General features: G+C 36.5%; 1 protein-coding gene across 5 annotated transcripts in view; it reads left to right on the top strand.

The window, feature by feature from the left end:
* The window catches only part of LIPI (lipase I), an 80,031-nt gene extending 75,388 nt beyond the window's left edge, over nucleotides 1-4,643 (top strand). For all 5 annotated transcript variants that reach the window (XR_011534069.1, XR_011534068.1, XM_070598073.1 and 2 more), the window contains one exon: nucleotides 4,031-4,643. Coding sequence is in view for 3 of the 5 variants with exons in the window: in XM_070598073.1 (XP_070454174.1) it covers nucleotides 4,031-4,118 (88 nt within the window). In the remaining 2 variants the exon portion in view is untranslated. The remainder of the gene's footprint in view (nucleotides 1-4,030) is intronic.
* Nucleotides 4,644-20,694: the final 16,051 nt, after the last annotated feature.

The raw sequence follows: 20,694 nt of genomic DNA, 5'->3' as shown, positions 1-20,694 counted from the left end.
GTGTTAAACCTTATAAGAAACTGCTAGACTGTTTTCCAAAGTGCCTGTACATTTTGCATTCCCACTAGCAATATATGAGTGTTCCACTGCTCTCCTGAAACGAAAACTGCAGCAAAAACCTGACCAGTTCTTTTGTTCTTTGTTTGGTTTTTGTTTTTGCTAGCCTAAGGTGTGTAGAGGTATCTCATTGTGTTTTCAACTTGGATTTCTCAAATGAGAAATGATGTTGTTGACCTCTGCCATTTAATTGAGGGTATTTACATCTTTTAATTTAATGTGATTATTGACATGGTTGGGTTTAAATCTGTCCTCTTGCCGTTTTGTTTTCTATCTGTCTGTCTGTTCTTTGTGCCCATTTTTCTCATTGTTTGCCTTCTTTTGGATAAATTGAGTAGTCTTATGATTCCATTTTATGTCCTTTGTTGGTTTATTTTCTAGAACTCTTTTATTACTTTAGAGATTTCTTTGGGGTTTGTAGTATACTCTTTAATTTATCACAGTCTACCTTCAAGTGAATTTTACCACTTCACATATAACATTAGAACTTTACAGAAGTATAATTCCATTTCTCCCATCCCAGCTTTTGTGCTATTGTTGGCATACATTTTATTTGTACATATGCTAAACGCTTTGTAATACATTGTATCATTTTTATTTAAAGAGTCAATTTATTAAAGAGAGAAATAATTAGGGAAATTCTTACATATTTATTCATATTATTCCCATTTCTGCTGCACCTCCACCCTTTATGTAGATGCATATTTTCATCTGATATAATTTACTTTCTGACTGAAGAAGTTTTTGAAGATTTTATTGTAGCGTGGGTCTGCTGGTTGTGAATTCTTTCAACTTTTGTGTATCTGAAAAACTCTTTATGATGCCTTCATTTTGAAAGATAATTTATCTGGGTATAGAATTCTAGTTTGACGGTTATTTGTTTTCAGTACTTTAAAAATGTTACTGTATTGTCTTCTACCTTGCGTTGATCCTAATGAGAAAACTATTACTATCCTTCCTTTGTTCCTAAAAGAAAATGTGGCCTTTTTGTCTGGCTGGTTTTAAGATTTTCTCCTTATTACTTTTTTAAGCAAGAGAATTATGATGTGACTTCTAATTTTTTTTACACCTCTTGTGTTTGGAGTTTGTTGACCTTCTTGGACCCGTGGGTTGCTAGTTTTCATCAAATTTCATCTAAATTTTCAACTATTTTTTGAAATATCTTTTTCTGTGTCCCCTCCCTCTAACCTCCCTTTGGAGATTCTAATTTCAAATTTATTAGGCTGCTTGAAGTGGTCCCACAGCTCACTGATGCTCTGTTAATTTTTTAATTTCCTTTTCTCCCTACATTTCATTTTTGACAGTTCTGCTGCTATGTCTTAAGTTCACTATTCTTTTATTCTGCATGTCTAATCTGCTGTTAATGCCATCGAGTGTATTTTTCATCTCAGATTTTGTGGTTTTTACCTCTTGAAGTTGTTATATCTCTCATGTCTCTGCTTAACTATTTAAACACATGGAATGCAGTTATAATAACTCTTTTAATGTTCTTGTCTATCAATTCTCATAGCTGTGCTAGTTTGGGTTGTTTCAATTGGTTGACTCGCATATGGGTCCATTTTCCTGCATCTTCGGGTGCTTGTTAAGTCTTGATTAGAGGGCAGACAATGTGTATTTTATCACTTCTGTGGTCTATATTTTTGTATTCCTATACATATTCTTCAGATTTATTCATAAGATGCTGTTAAGTTATTTATAAACAGGTTGATTCTTTCAGGTTTTGCTTTCAAAATTTCTTAGGCTGGCCTGGATTAGTGTTCAGTCTAGGCTTAATTACTCCCACTACCAAGACAAGACCCTTCTGTGCACTTTACTCAGCAACCTGTGAATTATTGGTTTTTCTCGTCTGGAAGGTAGGAACAGATACCTGTGTTAGAGCTGGGAATTTTATCCTAAGAAACTTTTTAAAAGAATTTTGGAGGCATAGATGTGGTGATATGTTGTGCAGAAGCCCTAGGAGTTTTTTCATGTAAGGAAGCATATATATTTCTTCTAATTTGGTATAATATATATGGATTAAAATAAAAAAGTGGATTGCATTTGAATTTTAGAGAATTTTAATCAGTTAAGTTCTGTTATTTTTATCAAAGTTTATACTTTATCAATGTAAGTTCTTCATTTCTGCAAATTTGTGGTAAAAGTGTTAGAAATGCAGTATTCAGTGCTCTTTTTGAAATAAAAAAATAAATACATAATATTCTTCTTCTCATGGTAATTCAACATATATCACAAATTTTCTTCTAAATTATAGTTTTTAAATTTTTTATTGCCTGAGGAGAAGAAATATTAATAACATTGAATAAATGATGTCAAAATTAGAGTCATGGAAGTGGAACTTTTCACAATGTAAAAACAGAGAAAATTCATTTTTCTCAAGCCTTTTGGAAAAATTTAACTTTGGTAGGCATTATGAACTGCCTAAACTGTTGTAATGATTGCAGAGGCTTTGTAAAATGTTGATTATTTAATAAAAATATGCATTTACTATATTACTGATTGAACATATTTTAGTGGTAACACGATTGCAAGCTTTTATTTTATTGTAGAAAAGAAATAAAAATATGCTAGCCTTAATATTGTTTTATAAATATATGAACAAGAGAGTTACATAATGACTGAGGTAACTTATCCGTGAATAAATTTAATGACACATTTGTCCTATTATGATAACTTAAAAATGAGGTGAATTAGGGAGATCCAGAGCATTGCAAGCACATTTGGTGAACAAGGGATATAACAAGATAGATAAAGAATTGATATAAGTATATATACATATTTGTTTGGGAAAGTGGTAAAATCATTCCCCCACGTATTTCTTAATAATGGAGAAAGGATAATGTCTGATTTTTCAGTTATATTCTGATCTCTGATAACTTAACAGAGAGCTACTTTTGCTAACATCTACAGATCGTGTAAGATTGAAATACCATCATTTTACATTTACAATTTACTACTTACATTTACTATGGCACATAGTATTAAAATTAAAATTCCAAAATTCTGTTATTTCAAATGGAAAGCACTGTAGTGTCCTATATCAGCTTTTATAATTAAAGACAAATATGCCTGTATTTTATTACTTTTAATCACATTAGCAAATATAGAAAATTGGTTTATTTAAATATTGAATAATTTAACCTAAAAATGCTGTTGAATATTTTTAAAGCTTTTTTAATGTTGTCTTAACCAAACTAGAAGGAGACTGGGAGCAATGTGTTTCTTGAACTAGAGCAGTGCATGTGTCAAATAAAGGTGAGCTACCCGCACCTGCGCAGTTGAATTGCCCAATTTTCCTAACCTAAGTTATTATTACTGACACAGGAAGTTTCCATTTATTACTACCATTTTTTTCCTTAGCTCCTTTCCTGAACTTTTACCAATCTTTTCTCATTCTAATTTACTACTTTTTGGGGGGAAGGTTTTTAAAACAGGAAGATAAATAATTAGACAAGATGCCTGATTCACCACAGAGACTTGACTTCTCAGAACTCTTCGGATACTAAGTATCTAACCTCTCCAACATACAGAATACTTTAGACGTTACTATTTTCGTTATAGTAGGTGACAAGGAGGATTGATTAAAGCATTCTGGGAAAATTTGTCTATTCAGTTCAGGCCAACTCTTCCCTGGTGGCTGTCATGGTAGAAGAAGGGTCCCAGACACTAAGTGTTGAGTTCAGGTTTCAGCTATCCCAATATCCACCAATATCTCCCATACCTTGTGAGTATTCCAGTGGAACAGCAAGGAGAGAAGAAGTTGAAACACAAGATTTTTTATTTTTCATAAATATTGCTTCTACTTTATCCCTACATGGCCAAATGAGATAGTGTGGAAACATTCCTTTAGGTTCTAATGCCTTCATTTGGAGAACTAGTTAATTACAGGCGTAAAATATTCCAATATTTATAAGAAGAAAATAAACTTTGCTGTTTTACTAATGGTTATTTTTTTCTCTCTTTTTCTCTTTCACAGACCACCACTTTGCATGTATAATTTTGTACTTAAAGAAAGTAAGGAAGTCTTTCTCAATCCAAGCGCATGCATAACAAAGAAAATATAAAATGCCCTCTTCCATCAAATGGAACACCTTGTTTGTTTGTGAATTAAAGAACTTATAAATAGAACAATGTAATCAGTATTTCTTTTACAATGTGATGTTCAATATGGGATTCAGATATTTCTACTTCTTGAATAAGTTTTTAAGAATCAAAAATGTAGAAAATTTTTTAAATACTTATGGTCAAGCATTCTGAATATATTCTAAAAGCTGTTTATTTCTGTTTTTAGATCAATCAAATGTTTATCACTGAATGTTTCCATAAATTACTTATTTTTAATAGATATGTCTTTAGAAAAAAAGAGAAGCTCATTGCTTCAGTACACTGTCTAAACAGTACCATTCTCCGCTTCTCAAACTGCAGTAGTAAAATATATGAATTTTTTTTAATTGTAAACTTGTCACTTGAGATGTCACTTGGATTAATGTAAATCTTGTAAACATAAGTACACCTTCTGTTTCGGGATCTGTTTGGCATTTTTGTGATGCTTTATAAATAAAAGCTTTTTTTTCTGTGGAGCACTATAATCTATGGGTTTGTAATGCTTGATGTCAAATCTCGGGTCCACCACTTACTCATGGTATGACCTGGAGTAACTAAGCTTACCTCATCATGTTTCAGTCACCAAAGAATTTCTATGAAGATTGATTCAATACTTTGACTAGTGTCTGACCTAATCATTATAATAAAAACTGATAATTAACAATTGCATACATCCCTGTATTCCTACACAGTTTAATACTTTATATATATCAATTCCTTTAATCCTTATAAAATCCCTGTGAAGTAGACCTTTTTATATCCATTGATGAAGAAACTGAGGCACAGAGAAATGTTAACTAACCTATCCAGGATCAGGCACAAAACCAGAATTGAATTCTAAGAAGGCTGGCTCTTGGGTCCTTGTTTTTAACTCCTACGTTAACTGCTTCTACAGAGCTCAATACACGTTAGCAGCTATATTTACAAACAGTCACATTCAAAATAATCATCTAAATGTCCTTGGCATTCTCCCACTTACCTGTTCAGTTCAGGAATTCCTGGGCCTCAGCTCCCTCTTACTTGCGTCTGTGTGCTCCCAAGGTTGGTTTGATATGTGTTTCTAAACCAATCTATCAGTCACAGTCACAGTCTCTACGCTTTTGATTTCCTGTTGCATTAGTTGGCTGGGGCTGCCATAGCAAAATACCACAGACTGGGTGGCTTAAAAAACATAAATTTATTGTCTCACAGTTCTGGAGGCTACAAGTCCAAGATCAAGGTGTCAACAGGTGTGGTTTCTTCTGAGCCCTCTCTCCTTGACTTGCAAAGGGCAGTCTTCCTGCTGTGTTCTCACATGGCCCTTCCTCTGCATGGTGTCTCTTCTGTGTGTCTAAATTTCCTCTTCTTACAAGGACACCAGACAGATTGGATTAGAGCCCACCCTAATGGACTCATTTTAATTTAACCACCTCTTTAAAGACCCTGTCTTCAAATACAGTCACATTCTGAGGTACTGGGGGTTTGGGCTTCAGCATATGAATTTTGGAGAGACACAGTTCAGCCCAAAACACCTGTCATAACTCATTAGCTCCACATTGATGACCTTTGCCTAGTAAGCCATTTGAAAGTGAAGTGGGGTCATTGTATTTGTACCCACCTGGAAAACACTGATGTATGAAGAAGCTTGATGTATTAGATGTTTGTTCCAGGCAGAAACAGAATGCTCTTTACTTTTTGCCTATGAATTTAAGCGCTGCTGCCTGCACCTCTGCTGTCTGACAGCCCTTGAAAACAGCTCCTTCAGTTTCTGCTGTAGCCCTTCCCTCTACAGGCCTCTGACTCCAGTCCACAGAGATACCTTCTCTCTCCTCTCTGTCACTTAGGCCTTTGCTCACAAACATCCAACATTCTTTGTTTTTTTTGGTGAGGAAGATTGGCCCTGAGCTGACATCTTTGCCAATCTTCCTCTATTTTATATGTGGGACACAACCACAGTGTGACTTGATGAGCAGTATTTAGGTCCATGCCCAGGATCAGTACCCATGAACCTTGGGCTGCTGAAGTGTAACATGTGAACTTAACCACTATGGCACCAGCAGCCCCCCACATTCTTAAACAAAACCACAAAGCCTCATGTAATTTCACTTTTCCAATCCACCCCCATTAATGTGCCAAATATCCTCAGAAACCTTTGAATCTCAGTTTGTAACATTAATGACATTGAAAATTAAATAAAATGCACTATAGATATGTTATGAGGAGTGGAAATCCCCCTCTAGTATTCCTGGTTGCTTAGGGCCTCTGGGTAACAGAGAAATAGCAGCCATCTTGTCTCATAGCATATTACAGGACCCCATAACCCTCATAATAAAACTTCCTTGTCATAGGCGAGAGAGTCACCCAAGAATAACATGAAGACAAACTTATAAAATGTTCACAGCTTTCCATATTGCAACGTCTTCTCCAGTATCCTAATTCCTTCCACTTTTTTTCAAGATAAGAGTTAACAAGAAAAGGAAGCCTTTGGAGCTTGTCTTGGTGGTGAGGGAAGTAAACTCTGAGGCTCAAGTTGATAGTCTTCAAGCAATATTTTTAATCACATTTGTTTTTTCCAAATTTGTGGAAATCATAGATCAAAAATAGAAGTACGAGGAAAAAATGTACTTTTTAGAGGACCATAATGGAGTACAGGTATTCTATAGCAATTATCTGGGAGAACAAAAGGAACAAAGAGCCATTATGCACAAAATATGTTATGCCAGGCTGCTTTGAAGATATGATGTTCTGGGTTAGATATAGAAGGAAACAGAGAGATGAGGTGCTTAAATTCTTTACCCTTCATGATGCCTGCCTGGGTGCACAGCCAAATCGGACTCAACATTGTCTTTCAAAGTTCTCTCAATAGCGTAGTTTGACTATTTTTAGGTTAATTTTAGGATTTGCTTAACTAAATAATATATTACCTGTTTTATTGGTGTAATTTCTTTGTGTTTCCATTGAATGATAAACTTTATATTTAAAAAAATAAACTACCAGCAAACCGACAAATCATACCTTTGTTACCCACAATGGTCAACTGAAATGACGAATGGGCATAATCAAAGGCCTACTGGATTTTGTGTGTTTTAATAAACTATAAATTAAAAAAAATAAAATTGCATATCCAAATAGGCTGTAATATCCTTCTAATTCACTAAATAATCATTTAACTGTGTGTGAGGCTAAGATGGACGAGACACATTGTGTAAGAGTACTTACAATTACTTATATTCATAAACGTGGTCTTGTGGGTCGTAACATTTATGTCTTATGCATTAATCCTGCTTTTTCACATTATCATAATAATAGCAAATACAAAATGAGTGCTTCTTATGTGCCAGTCTGTGTTTTAAGTTCTTGACTTACAATGTTTCATTTAGTCCTTATAAACGCCCTATAAGTTATGTGCTTCTGAGGGGAGAAGAAGAGAAAAAAAATCCTTTGGACAATTGACAATACTTGAAAGATGTTTGTTGTGTTTCGATTGTTATCTATTGAGTATATAATGGGAATATGTAAATGTTTATGAATGAATAAATGGATGGATGTGTGGAACAGGAAGCCAAATCCTCTGGAAAAGAAGCATAGGAGGAAAGGGGGAGCCTGGCTCTGAGAAACTGTGATGTGACTGGTGAGCACCCTCCAACTGCCATGGAGCTTGCTGAACGTGACCATCCCGGCAAATTGCCAGACATATGTGCTGGTTTTCTGGCGTGTGATTTTAGGATCTTAAGGTGAAGACACTGCTAAAAGTTACCAAATTCCTGAGTTATGCCCCAAGACAATACAACTTGCTTCTCCAGGTAGCATAAACAACGTTGTCAGAGAACATTAGGGGATGACTTTGGGATTATGAAATGTAGGACTTCAAAGGCCAGATAACATTTTCATTCATAATTTCTTTTTTCCTATGAACATGTGGTACATGAAAAAAGAAGGGAATATGGACGGTGAACAGCTGGTTATGCAGATGGTGATGATGAACTGAATTTGGATTTCTGTATCATGGCTTAAGTTTATGGAAGGCTAGGCTCTTGGCTAAGGGTAGAATGATATCTCACAGGGACATGGAAGAATGTGTTTGCATGTAGGCTAGCAGTCACGAATAAAATGCTTTAAATGGAACATAATATTGCAGAAAGTGTTTGAAGATTCAAAGCAACAGATCATTCATCCAGATTCACTAGGACCCTATTGAATGTTCTTCCAGCTTTCCTATTTGATCCCCATCAGCACCTTCCAGTTAACTCAGATTTGCCCTGACACCTTCCTTCTCATTTGGGTCCCTTCTTGGCCTTCTGCTTGGTTGTCTCTCTCAAACTCTCTCCTTCCTTTGTTTTTGCCTCCTTCTCTGTTTCCCAGAGATGCTCTTTCATGTCTCTGTTACACCACGGGGTATTATAAGTCTGCTTATTTGTCCATATCCATCCTTAGAATGTGACTTTCCTGAGAGCAGGAAATTTTGCATTATACACCTTTGTATTTTCAGAGTCTACACAAATGCCTGGCCTGTTTCAGGGGCTCTATAAATATTTGTTGGGTGATAAATGAAAAATAAAGTAAATGAAGCAGTAAGTTTCTTTTTAGCTTAGTGGAGGAAGAGTGGGCAGACACCAGTGATTGCAGGCTATTTAGAAGAACAAAATGTTACAAGTGGTTCTGGTTAGAGATCAGAGAGCTCTCACAGTACAGCAAATTTAAGATTATCTGTGTCTTACATTCTTTTTTAAGAATGTAGCAAAACTAGGTTTTAATGTTAGATGATTTCAGTCAAAACAAATATGATATTTAAGAATAATTTGCATTTAGAACTGAATTGAAAAAAATTCTTCCACATATATCGTTAAAGTACTAAAATGTTAACACTCTGGACGCCTAGAAGAATTACCAATTTCAAGTCTTTCCTTAATAACTCTCTGGGGAAAGAGACAATTTGAAGGTAAAGAAAACAACGTCTGCTCCAGACATAGATTCTGAAATAATTGGACCTTTCTCAGTTGAACTTGTCATAAGTTTTCAAAAGATTTTTTACTCTCCAACATTTGTTAATGTTGCATTATTTTTTAACACTTGGTAGGAGAGATGTTTAATTGGGAAAATTAAACATATTTAATTGGGAAAATATCGATGGAAAAAGTTTTCAAATGATGGATCCCAAAGTGAATGAAGAATAAAGAACTAGAAAGTGGGCTTACTCTTAGCAGAACACTCTTTAAGTGGAGGGATGTGGGATGAGAGAGAGAGAGTAACAAAGAGAGGGAATTAGAATTTGTTAAGAATAAATTTTACTTTAATGAACGAACTAAATGTATTCTCAGAACCATGTAACCTAGGATACCACACCCAAGAAACTTTCATTCTAAGCGATAAGATACAGTTTCTGTTCATGTGTTACTGAACATAGGGACTGTCTTATTTCAATCTTATTTTCACACAGCCTGTACCAAAAAATAACACTTGATCAATATTTATAGATTTGAATATAAGCACAGTTTTGCATATAGGGTGAAGAAAAATTATTTGGAAGACACCCAGAGTTATGATGATGGTGGCCAACAATCCTGGATTCACCCTTACCTTGCTGCCCATCGAACAAGTCAAGAAAATACATAGAGAGACTATAGGTTTGAAAACCTCTTCAGACTGGGAAAATTAATCACAGTCTTCCAAACTTCAGGAGGAAATTATGATAATCAAACACATACGAGACATTGAGGCAGATAGTTGAGCTGAGAATCGGTGGGAAGAGGTTGCCCACTGCACTGTGATTCCATTTCATTTTCCAACCAGAGTTATATGGTCACTTTTCTACAAGGAAGTAATTACTTTCTGGGAGCAAGAAAGTTTCCACTCTCCATTATATTCTCCCCCAGTATTTCACTTTCTAGTCATCAGGAGCCCCCAGGTCCAGGAAAATTACATTATTGGAAACAACTTTAAACAGGCAATGATGGCTTGCCACCTGTTAGATTGTTTCAGTAATGGCCCCCAATTTGTTCAGATCTCCCTGTAAACATCCTATAGATAACTCCCTCGAATCCCAACCCTGGGCTTGAACATGTGTCTTACTTGGCCATTGGGACAATAGCAAATGTGACACAAGCTGAGGCCTGAAAAGTACTTGCTGTCCTTGGATCTCAGACACTGTGTTAAAATGCCCAGGCGAGGCTACCAGAAGTTTGAGACACCAAATGGAGGAGAACTGAGACACTTCAGCCAACAGATGCTACCAGCAGATTGACCACAGACACAGAGATTGGCAGAGTCAGCCTAGACCTGAATAAACACACAACCGACCTACAAAAACAGGAACTAAATAAGTGCTTGTTGTTTTAAGACACTGTTTTGGAGTGGTTTCTTGTGTAGCAAAAGTTAAGCAATATACTTCCTGAAATACGAAGTAGGTAGAGCATCGATGGCGGCAAGAAACACTGTTGCTTCTAGAAGAATGTGTTACATAATGTGTAACTGAGGCACGTCTGCCTAGTGCCTAGGCATTCATTCATCAAACATGCATTGAATGTTTATTATGTGCCTGACATTTTGCTGGAGACACAGACATGAACAAAGGGGATCAGGTTCTTGAACATAGCTTAGTTTTTAGAGGATAAAGCAGAGAATAGACAAGATAACAAACATGTACTTTCAAAGAGGGATGAGGCAGTGAGAAAAATAACAGTGAAAAGAAATTGTGATATTATAGGGATTGAGTTCGTTGAAATGATCAGGGAAAGCCTCTCCAAGAAGGTCATATTAGGGCAGAGGCCTGGATACCAAGACAAAGCCACTCATGCAAGGACCTGGCAAACAGCATTTCCAGCAGAGGGTACAGCAAGTGTAAAGTGTAAAGAGGAATGAAAGCATGTTAGAGGAATAGGAAGAAGACCAGTGGAGCTGGGAGCTTAGCATTTCAGAGACAGAGTTGTAGGAGTTGAGGTTGGCGACATTGGCAGGAGTGAGATTTTTAACATCTTCTTGGTCATGGTAATAGTTTGGATTTTATTCTAAATGTAATATAAAGCCATTGGTGTGATTCAAGCCTGAGAGTAACAGTGTCTCTGTTGCATTATTGCAAAGGCTTCTTTGGGTACCAGGTAATTTTGGAAGCAGAGAAACCACTCAGAAGGCTGAGTGATCATGGTGGCTTGGTCCATTGTGGTTTTGGTGGATGTAGTGTTGGACTAAGGTGTTTTGAAGGTAGAATCATGACCATGCCAACTTGTTAAATATGGAAGATCAGGGATAGAGAGATACAGGATGACCTCATCTTCACTAATGACATCTGCAAAGACTCTATTTCTAAATATGGTCACATTCTGAGGTTTTGAAATTCAAGAATTTTGGGGGGGCACCTAGTATTCAACCTAGTACAAAATCCAAGACTTGTCTCAAAAATGGAAGGAAAAATAAAACTTTATTAAACTAGAAATAAAAGGGAACATTCTTAAGATGATAAAAAAGTACATATCTTAAACCAACGGTTTTCACCTTAATTAACAATATGACAGCCACGTTACTCTTGTTGAAATTAGAATCAAGGTAAGGAAACCTGTTATCGCTGTTGTTAGTTATTTTTATTTGGAAATTTTGCCTAAAGCAATAAAATGTGAAATGGAAACACATACATATATAAAATACATGTAAAATTGGTAGACAACAAAGAAGATAAATATAACATAAATAAATCTTACATAAGTATGTTACATAGTATACTTTAGTAGCATATTACAATATATTATATATATTACTACCATCTGCAAACAATACTAACTTTGGGTCCTCCTTTCTAAAGTTATTAGAAGATAATACTGTCTACCAACAAAACACAATAGAATCAGCTACTCTTACAACAAATAAGAATGCAGTAGAGTGGTAGGATATAAAAGAACATACAGAAATTAATAACTTCCCAATATTATATGCTAGAAAACATTGAACATACAATTGCAAAAGAGACATAATTCACACTGGCAATAAAGTATAGTATACCTAGTATAATATTTTTATGAAACATTGACTTTTTTCTGTTTATGAACATATCAATTGCAGAAAAATGGAAAAATAAATAAAAATGAAATTCAAAAACTATAAAATCTTATCCCTATCAGCATTTTTCTTAAATTTCTCTTTCTCCCTACTTCACTGATTCACTCCACACATATATTTATGTATATAAACATTCATTAAAAAATTTTTAGATCATATTTGTCAATAACTTAGAAGGGTTTGAGATGTTACTCTACTTGCAAGCTAACAAGTTATTCTGCCACAGTTTTATGGATGCTGGCTGAAGACATAAGATTTCTGGCTCAGAGAAAAAAGAACCTATTGCTCGTAGCAACAGCATAGCCAGAGCATACAACTCTCACGGCTCCAACTCTCACAGCAGAACACAAAGAGGGCCAAATGATGCTGCACACTGCACTGCAGGAGAGCTGCCCCGATCTGAGGGAACCCAAGTCTTTTATCATGGCAGTTCACTTGCCAGGACTTTTCCCCAGAGGGTGACATTGTCTATATTAGTGGACGGTAAACAAGCCTTTCCTTCACTCCAGAAGGAGACACTATTTCTATATTCCAAGGCTGTTTTCTATACAGACATTTGTGAAAAAATATTCAAGAACAAGGAGGCCAATGCTTGCAAATTGTCCAGAAGTGAGGAAGACCCAAGAATTGTGTTCCCCCACCCTGTTTTATTAAAAACTAGTTCTTTTTACATAATAATATGCCTTTAATACACTATCATATTCTGAAATGGTCTTAAAAATTAGTCCAATTTCTAAGTCTACAAGGATACTATGGATTTAATTTTATTTAGTACTACTTTAAATAGTAATGATTATAATAACTATCAGTTATTAACTTTGTAGTATTAAGAAAAATAATAATATTGTGAGATGACACATACAAATAATGCCAGTCACAATTCCTAGTTGTAATAGTGAGTGTAGTGTTTATTTCCTGTTACAAAACTGATAACGGGGCCGGCCTGTGGCCAAGTGGTTAAGTTCGTGCACTCCACTTCGGCAGCCCAGGGTTTTGCCGGTTCGGATCCTGGGCACAGACCTAGCACCAGGTCAGGGTGAGGTAGCGTCTCACACGGCAGAATTAGAAGGACCTACAACAGGAATATACAACTATGTACTGGGGGGGGTTGGGGAGAAGAAAAAAAAGAGGAAGATTGGTAACAGATGTTAACTCAGGGCCAATCTTTAAAAGAAAAAACTGACAGAAAACAAAGAAAGAGATTAGAATAAATGAATTAAATGATACGTTTTCAAATATAAGTGGGTAAGTGAAATTGATTTCTGAGGGAAAAGATCTGAAGAAAAATGCCCATGAAGCATCATCCCTTAATGGCAAGAACTGCCTGGACATCAGAACACTTACATTGGCCAGAGGAACTCTGTAAAGTCCTGGATGGACCAACTATTATGGTATTAGGAACAATCAAAGTTAAACTCAACATAGAAGAGCCACATTCCAGGCTACTAAGCCAAAGGTAAGGAATCTAGTCTATGGGTGTCCCTGCATCTAACCCGAAAGAGTCTAGGAACGATGTTAGTTTTGAAATATTTTATCAAGATTATAAATATTCTGCCTACTTCCTCTATGTTTTACCAGATCGAGGCTATCTATTTACAACTGGGGAATGACATACAAACTATGTGTTTCGGCATAAAATGTTATGATGAATAAATGTATAGGAGAAAAAAAGGCTATGCCTTTGTCACTGTCACTATTTCCTCCCTGAAATCTCATTTTACAAAATAAGCTGCAGAAGGAAATTGATTGTCCCTTCAGACTTCGTGTTGTAAGCTCTGAGTGCATTTCCACAGAGCTGGAAGGTCTAGCATTCTGACTCTGTTGGAGCGAGACTCCAACGACAGGGCTGTGGTGACTGAGAGTGGTTTCAAGTCCAAGCTTGAGAGCCAGTCTTCCTGAGTTCAAATCTTGGATCTGCCACTTACCATCTGTGAGCTTTTCATCCGACTACTTAAGCCCTCTGTGCCTCAGTTTCCTTGGCTGAGAAATGGTGATATTAATCATACTTTCTTCACAAGGTTGGCGTGAAGATTCAATAATTATAATGTCTAGCACATAATATCAGAATACCCAGAGACATAGCAATTCTTATAACTATTACCTGCATGCATGGTAACTATTACCATTATGTATGGTAGAGGCAAGAACCAAGACATTGGTCACTGGTGTCAGCTAGTTCACAAGTTACAGAGCAGCCATGCTGTGTGGACGGCATACGTCAGGGTGATGTTGTACTCTGAGGTCATTAGTCTAGATTATATGCTAGATGTTCTCAATTCAGATACTGCCTGAAACATTTTCTTTTATTAAGACTTTTATTTTTTAGAGTAGTTTAAGCTTCACAACAAAATTGAGGGGGAGGTACAGAGATTTTCCACATACTCCCTGGACACATGCTGTCAGATCCTCCCCCGCTGTCAACATTCTCCACCAGAGTGATACATTTCCTACAGCTGATGAATCTGCATTGACACATCATCATCTCCCAAAGTGCACAGTTTACATTATGGTTCACTTTTGGTATTGTACATTCTATGGGTTTGGACAAATGTATGATGCCATGTATCCATCATTATGGTATTATACAGACTGTTTCCATTGCCTTAAAAATCCTCTGTCCTCCACCTATTCATCATCACTTCTCCCCCGCCCATGGCAACCACTAATCTTTTTATCATTTCTATAGTTTTGCTTTTTCCAGAATGTAATATAGTTGGAATCATACAGTATGCAGCCTTTTCAGATTGGCTCCTTTCACTTAGCAATATGCATTCAAGGTTCCCCTGTGTCTTTTCATGGCTTGGTAGCTGGTTTATTTTTAGCACTGACTTTTCATGGCTTGGTAGCTCATTCTTTTTAGCACTGAATACTATTCCATTGCCCGGATGTACCACAGTTTATTTATCCCTTCACCTACTGAAGGACTTCTTGGTTTCTTCTAACTTCTGGCAACTACGAATAAAACTGTTATAAACATACATGTGCAGGTTTTGGTGTAGACATACGTTTTCAATTCCTTTGGGTAAATACCATGGAGCACAACTGCTGGATCATATGGTAAGAGTATGTTTAATTTTACTTCCAAACTGTCTTCCAAAATGGCTGTACTTTTTTTCATTGCCATCAGTAATGAATGAAAGTTCTTGTTGCTACACATCCTTACCAGCATTTGGTGTTGTCAGTGTTCTGGATTTTGGCCATTCTAGTATGTGTAGTAGAATCTCACTGTTGTTTTAATTTTCATTTCCCTGATGACATATGATGTTGAGCATTTTTTCACATGCCTTTTTGGCATTCTTATATCTTCCTTGTTGAAGTGTCCGTTAAGGTCTTTTGCCCATTTTTCAATCAGGTTGTTCATTTTCTTATTGTTGAATTTTAAGTGTGCATTGTATGTTTTGGATAAGGCCTTTATGAGATGTGTCTTTTACAAATATTATCTCTCAGTCTATGGCTTGTCTCCTCATTCTTTCAGCATTGTCTTTCAAAGAGGAGAAGTTTTTAATTTTAATGGAGTCCAGCTTATCAATTATTACTTTCATGGATTGTACCTTTGGTGTTATATCTAAAAAGTCATGACCATGCCAAAGGTTACCCAGGTTTTCTCCTGTTATGTTATACGAGTTTAATAGCTTTGCATTTTACATTTAGGTCTATGATCCATTTTGAGTTGACTTTTGTGAAGGATGATGTCTTTGTCTAGATTCATTTTTGGCATGTAGATGTCCAGTTATTCGGCACCATTGTTGAAATGATGATCTTTGCCCCTTTGTCAAAGATCTGTTGACTGTATTTATGTGGGTGTATTTCTGGGATCTCTACTCTGTTCCAGTGATCTATATGTCTATTATTTCACCAATGCCGCACTGATCACTGTAGCTTTATTGTAAGTCTTGAAGTCGGGTAGTGTCAGTCCTTCAACTTTGCTCAACTCCTTCAACATTCTATTGGCTATTCTTTGAAACATTTCTTAGAGAGTGTATCGTTGAAGACTTGCTTTTGCAACATTAAAACACTTTCAAACACTCAAGTGTTCCTCTTGCATCTCCTTGAAAGGAACGGGGTTACTGTGTGCTTAATCATTTCAATCAGTCTCTTCAACAAGCTTTCTTCAAGTATGACAGGTCTTTGGGATACAAAAAGAGAAAAGTTTGAATTCCTAGATGCAAAGAACTTATGTTCTATTAAGACAGCTACCTGTGTAAACATATGTTGCAATACCATATGATGATTGCAAAAACAATGATTAGTCCAAGGTGTGGAGTAGAGCAAAGGCTGAGTATCAGCTGCAGTGGAGGAAGTTAGGGAAGTCTTGACTGATAATAGAGATGATTAAATTGGTTCCTGATGGATTTTTAGGGCTTAGCTAATACAAAGAGAGGGAGCTATGGAAGAGAATGTAGCTTGGTACAGTTGCCCATGAGGCAGGAAGAGAGAACAGATGTGATACAGGCAGGTCAGACTTATATGAAGTTTTCTGTATCATAGAAAAAGAGTTATTTTAGTCAGGAGCTATTTAACATTATCAGGCAAGGACAGGGCATGAGCATACTTGTGTTTTTAAAAAGATACATCTCTCCTATGCCTAACTGGAGATGGTGTTACCAACCTCTCTGCGGGAGCCCTGACATGCAGAGGGAGGATGATAAAAGGAGATACTAGGTAAGCAAGGAAAACAGAAGATGGAGAAATTCAGCATAGGATGCATTGGAGTTTTGCCACAACAGCCTGGCAAGAAGAAAACAAAAGTTCATGTGTTGTGTAGAAGTGGCCTTCTAACGTGGCATAATTTTCTTCATCGTTCTCTAAAATGTGTTGAGACCTTCTTTCCAGTGCCACCAAAGGGAAAAACCTAGTGGAAGACCTGTGAGTGGCAACACAAGAGAAAATTCAGGACAGCTCTACGCCATCTGCTTCACAATTGTATGCATTTTACTTTGAAAGAACATATAATAGACTTTCTTTCCGGCAATAGCAGGGATGTGAGAAAAAAGACAGGTGGAATCGACCTACATCATAGAAATAAAGTCTGGATGGTACCTTCTGTTTGAAGGGCTGCTGGCGGAAGTGATTTGCAAATCCATGCCTGCAACACGTCATTAATGAATTAGATCCATTGTGTTCTAGGCCCAAATTTCATCATACTTTTGCCATTCCTTTTCCAAGATAAGGGTCTCTTTTGTTTGTGTACTTTTTTTAAAAAATAGAGATCACGATAAGGGGTCTTAAATATTGTTTTTATTTTCTCTTTCATCCTAGGAAAAATCACTGACCCATAACTATATGTATCTACTTATGTCCCTGGGTTGGGTAGGGAAGAGGGTTAGAGATTTCGAAATTTTCTTGTTGAGAAGATCCAGGTTTTCATGTGAGCAAAACTGAATAAATACATTGAATATACATTATGCTGTAGGTAAAATTCAAGTATCTACTTATAATATTTATTAATTATACGTATTATGTAAGGTAATATACTGACTTAGAAATTCTGATATTTCATGAAACAATTTAATCAAACTCTTCACATGCATTCTTTATATCAATGTCTTTTCTATCAGTTAACTCCCTTTAGAGTTATCTAACAGGATTTTCTAGGCCATAGTCTTCCTGTCTATCTAAGTTGTCTAGTTATAGAAATTTTGCCATCTAAGTATAACGTTGTCACAGGGAATTGACTATTGCTTGTTTAAGGGTTTCTGTCTCAACATGATGCAGAATCAAAAGGAATTAAAAGGACATATATCCAGAGTTCCCTGCCCTGGAGTCACAGCTATTACCGATTTCTTATCTTTCCCACTGGAGTTAAACTGTTCATTTTAAGTAATCATTAAATGCCATGTTTAATTGCAATTTTGAAATCACATCATTAGGAATAATTGTTGTCTTTGATAAATTTATTTTCCTCCCTTTTTTGCAGCTTGACTCTGATGGGTCTATAAAACTGTCCTGCATTGGGGTGAAAGAGCCAGGCCTTTATAGGCCCTCACTGACCAGTCTTTGGATATGGCCCGTCCCTGAGAAGGGGCTATGAGTTTGGATGAGATGATTTTATTCAGCTGTGAGCATTATTACAACACATCAACTATCAATACTCCCAGGAGCTGGGAGAATGATGCTTCGGTCCTGACGAAGGCATCTGGGTGGCAGAGTACAGTGTTTGTAAGCAGAGCCAGAACATGGGTGATGGATGATGGTTAGGCGTTTAGTGCCTGACCATCTGCCCACACAAGCTGCTACTGGCCTCTCCTTTGTCCATTTCTGCATGGCTCGTTTAGGCCCACAAGCTCACTGCTGCTTCTTTACCATATTTGGAGTAAAAAAATCCTCTCATGAGAGTCTTTCCATTGACCCTTCCACCTAGACACACCTGTAGCTCTCTTATTTCTGGGGCCTTTACATGTCCTGGGATATTTCCAGGGAACTGCTCCCAGGTATCCACTGCTTATCAAGGGGCCCCTCTGTTTTCCCCTCCTCTCAACCATGGGGAGAGAATGTAGAGGTGGGGAGAGTGGATTTTTAAAAACGGGGATAATCTCTCTCCTTTCACATTTATAGTCTCTCATTAAGCAAAATATTTCTCTCCACCAGTTCTATAAACCTTCTAAATTATTCCAAAGGCTTAAGCTTATAGAAGACAACAGTCAGAAAGAATTGCAAGTTACTATTCCTTTCCATGAATTGCTTCCTTTTTATTCCTCTACATCAGTGAGCCCAGAATAACTTTGCTCTTAGAAGTGGGGAAGAAGACCCAGGAAGGAAAAAAAGGGACCCTAAAAATTAATATCACAAAAACATTATGGTCACTGTATTTGTACTAGAGAGTAGTGATGAAATGAAAAGAAGGAAACAGTTTCAAGAGATATGAAGGAGAGAAAATCCACTGTACATTATGACCCTTATCTTGTTGGATTCAAATCATTTACATTCTGGTTTCTCCATTATACCCTAGTTCCTTAAAAGTCAGGATTAAATATTTTCATTAATCTATTCCCAGCATCTAGGAATGCTTGACATATAATAAAATCCTGTGTCTTATTCAAATTTTAATAGTCTCTCCAACGTTAGCTTAAGCTAGTCAATTTCTATGGTTCTCTAAAGCAAAGCTAAGCCCTTTCTCTTCCATGTTTCCGGGTATAGCATGTACACCTGTACTACAGCATTTGCAATTTTTCTTTGTAATTGCTTGTTTATATCATCTGTCTCCTGCATTACACCAAGAGCTCCTCAAAGCCAGAATACATGCACTATTCATCTTTTTATTAAAGATGTTTACTGATCCTTCAATCTGAGAGTGACATTCAGTTAGAGTAACAAAGATGACAATTTAAGTTATTAAGTTGTATGATGTATAGCAAATCTATAGCAAAATTTAATTAATTAATGTGGGTTGTTTTTTTTTTTTTTGGTGAAGAAGATTGGCCCTGAGCTAACTTCCTTCATGTTTTTACTTGAGGAAGACTGTCTCTGAGCTAGCATCTGCCAATCTTTTTTCATTTTGTATGTGGGACACTGCCACAGCATGGCCTGATGAGACCTGTGTAGGTCTGTGCCTAGGATCCAAACCCATGAACCCTGGGCCGCTGAAGAGGAATGCACAAACTTAACCACATGGCCACTGGGCTGGCCCCCAGAATTTAGCTTTTTAAAAGCGAGAGAAGTGGGTTGTATATGTTAAAAATATATCCATTAAGTTAAATAATGAGATGGCTTTAAACTTTCAGCTCCCAGGAACATCTACCTAATCAGAACTATTCGTTATCCAATGGTGCAATATAAGCAATACATATATTTTTAAATCCCAAGTTACATTAAGGTTTTATGTCTTTCTTATGTTATTATGACTTGGATTTTGGAGGGTATAAGATAAGGTCATTTTACCAGTAAAACACACAACACATTGTCACAAGAGGGCAGCCTTTCAACATGAATGGTTCCTCAATCTGTAGACATTCCTTGAAATTTTGAGGCAGTTACTTTAATCCACACAACTAAATAATGATAAAACAATACAAAACATTCAAGCAGATGCTTTGCATCGTGTGGTTGTTTTTTTTTCATTACTGCTAACTAAAAATATTTAAAGTCCATAAGGAAAACAAGGGCTGAATTGTCTCACATAAAAAGATGGGTTTACATAGATTCTGCCTTTTTAAACATCAAGACAGTAGATCAATGGCTGAATTGAGTATACCAAAGTTTCACGTGACCAAATGTGAATTCTCCTCTGATCTACTCAAAATTCTAACCTGGCAAAGGCAAGCTGGAAGCATCCAGACTGATATATCAGCCAAGGGCAAATGAATGTCGTTGGATTTATGTTTCTAAATTTTAACCTCTCAAGTGTCTAAAGACACAATGCTATTTGCATATATTGACAAAGAGTAAATTGCAAGATGCCTTGGTGTATGGCTGGTCTTGATCCGTTGGACATGCAGAGGACGCTCTCAGTTCAGCAGCATCAGCATCTCTCCCTGCACTCCCTTCCTGTGTCCTCAGAATAGAGTTGCCTCT

This window comes from Equus przewalskii, chromosome 27 (assembly GCF_037783145.1).
Source record: "Equus przewalskii isolate Varuska chromosome 27, EquPr2, whole genome shotgun sequence".
Lineage (NCBI taxonomy): Eukaryota > Metazoa > Chordata > Mammalia > Perissodactyla > Equidae > Equus > Equus przewalskii.
This window is presented reverse-complemented; position numbering and strand designations above follow the sequence as displayed.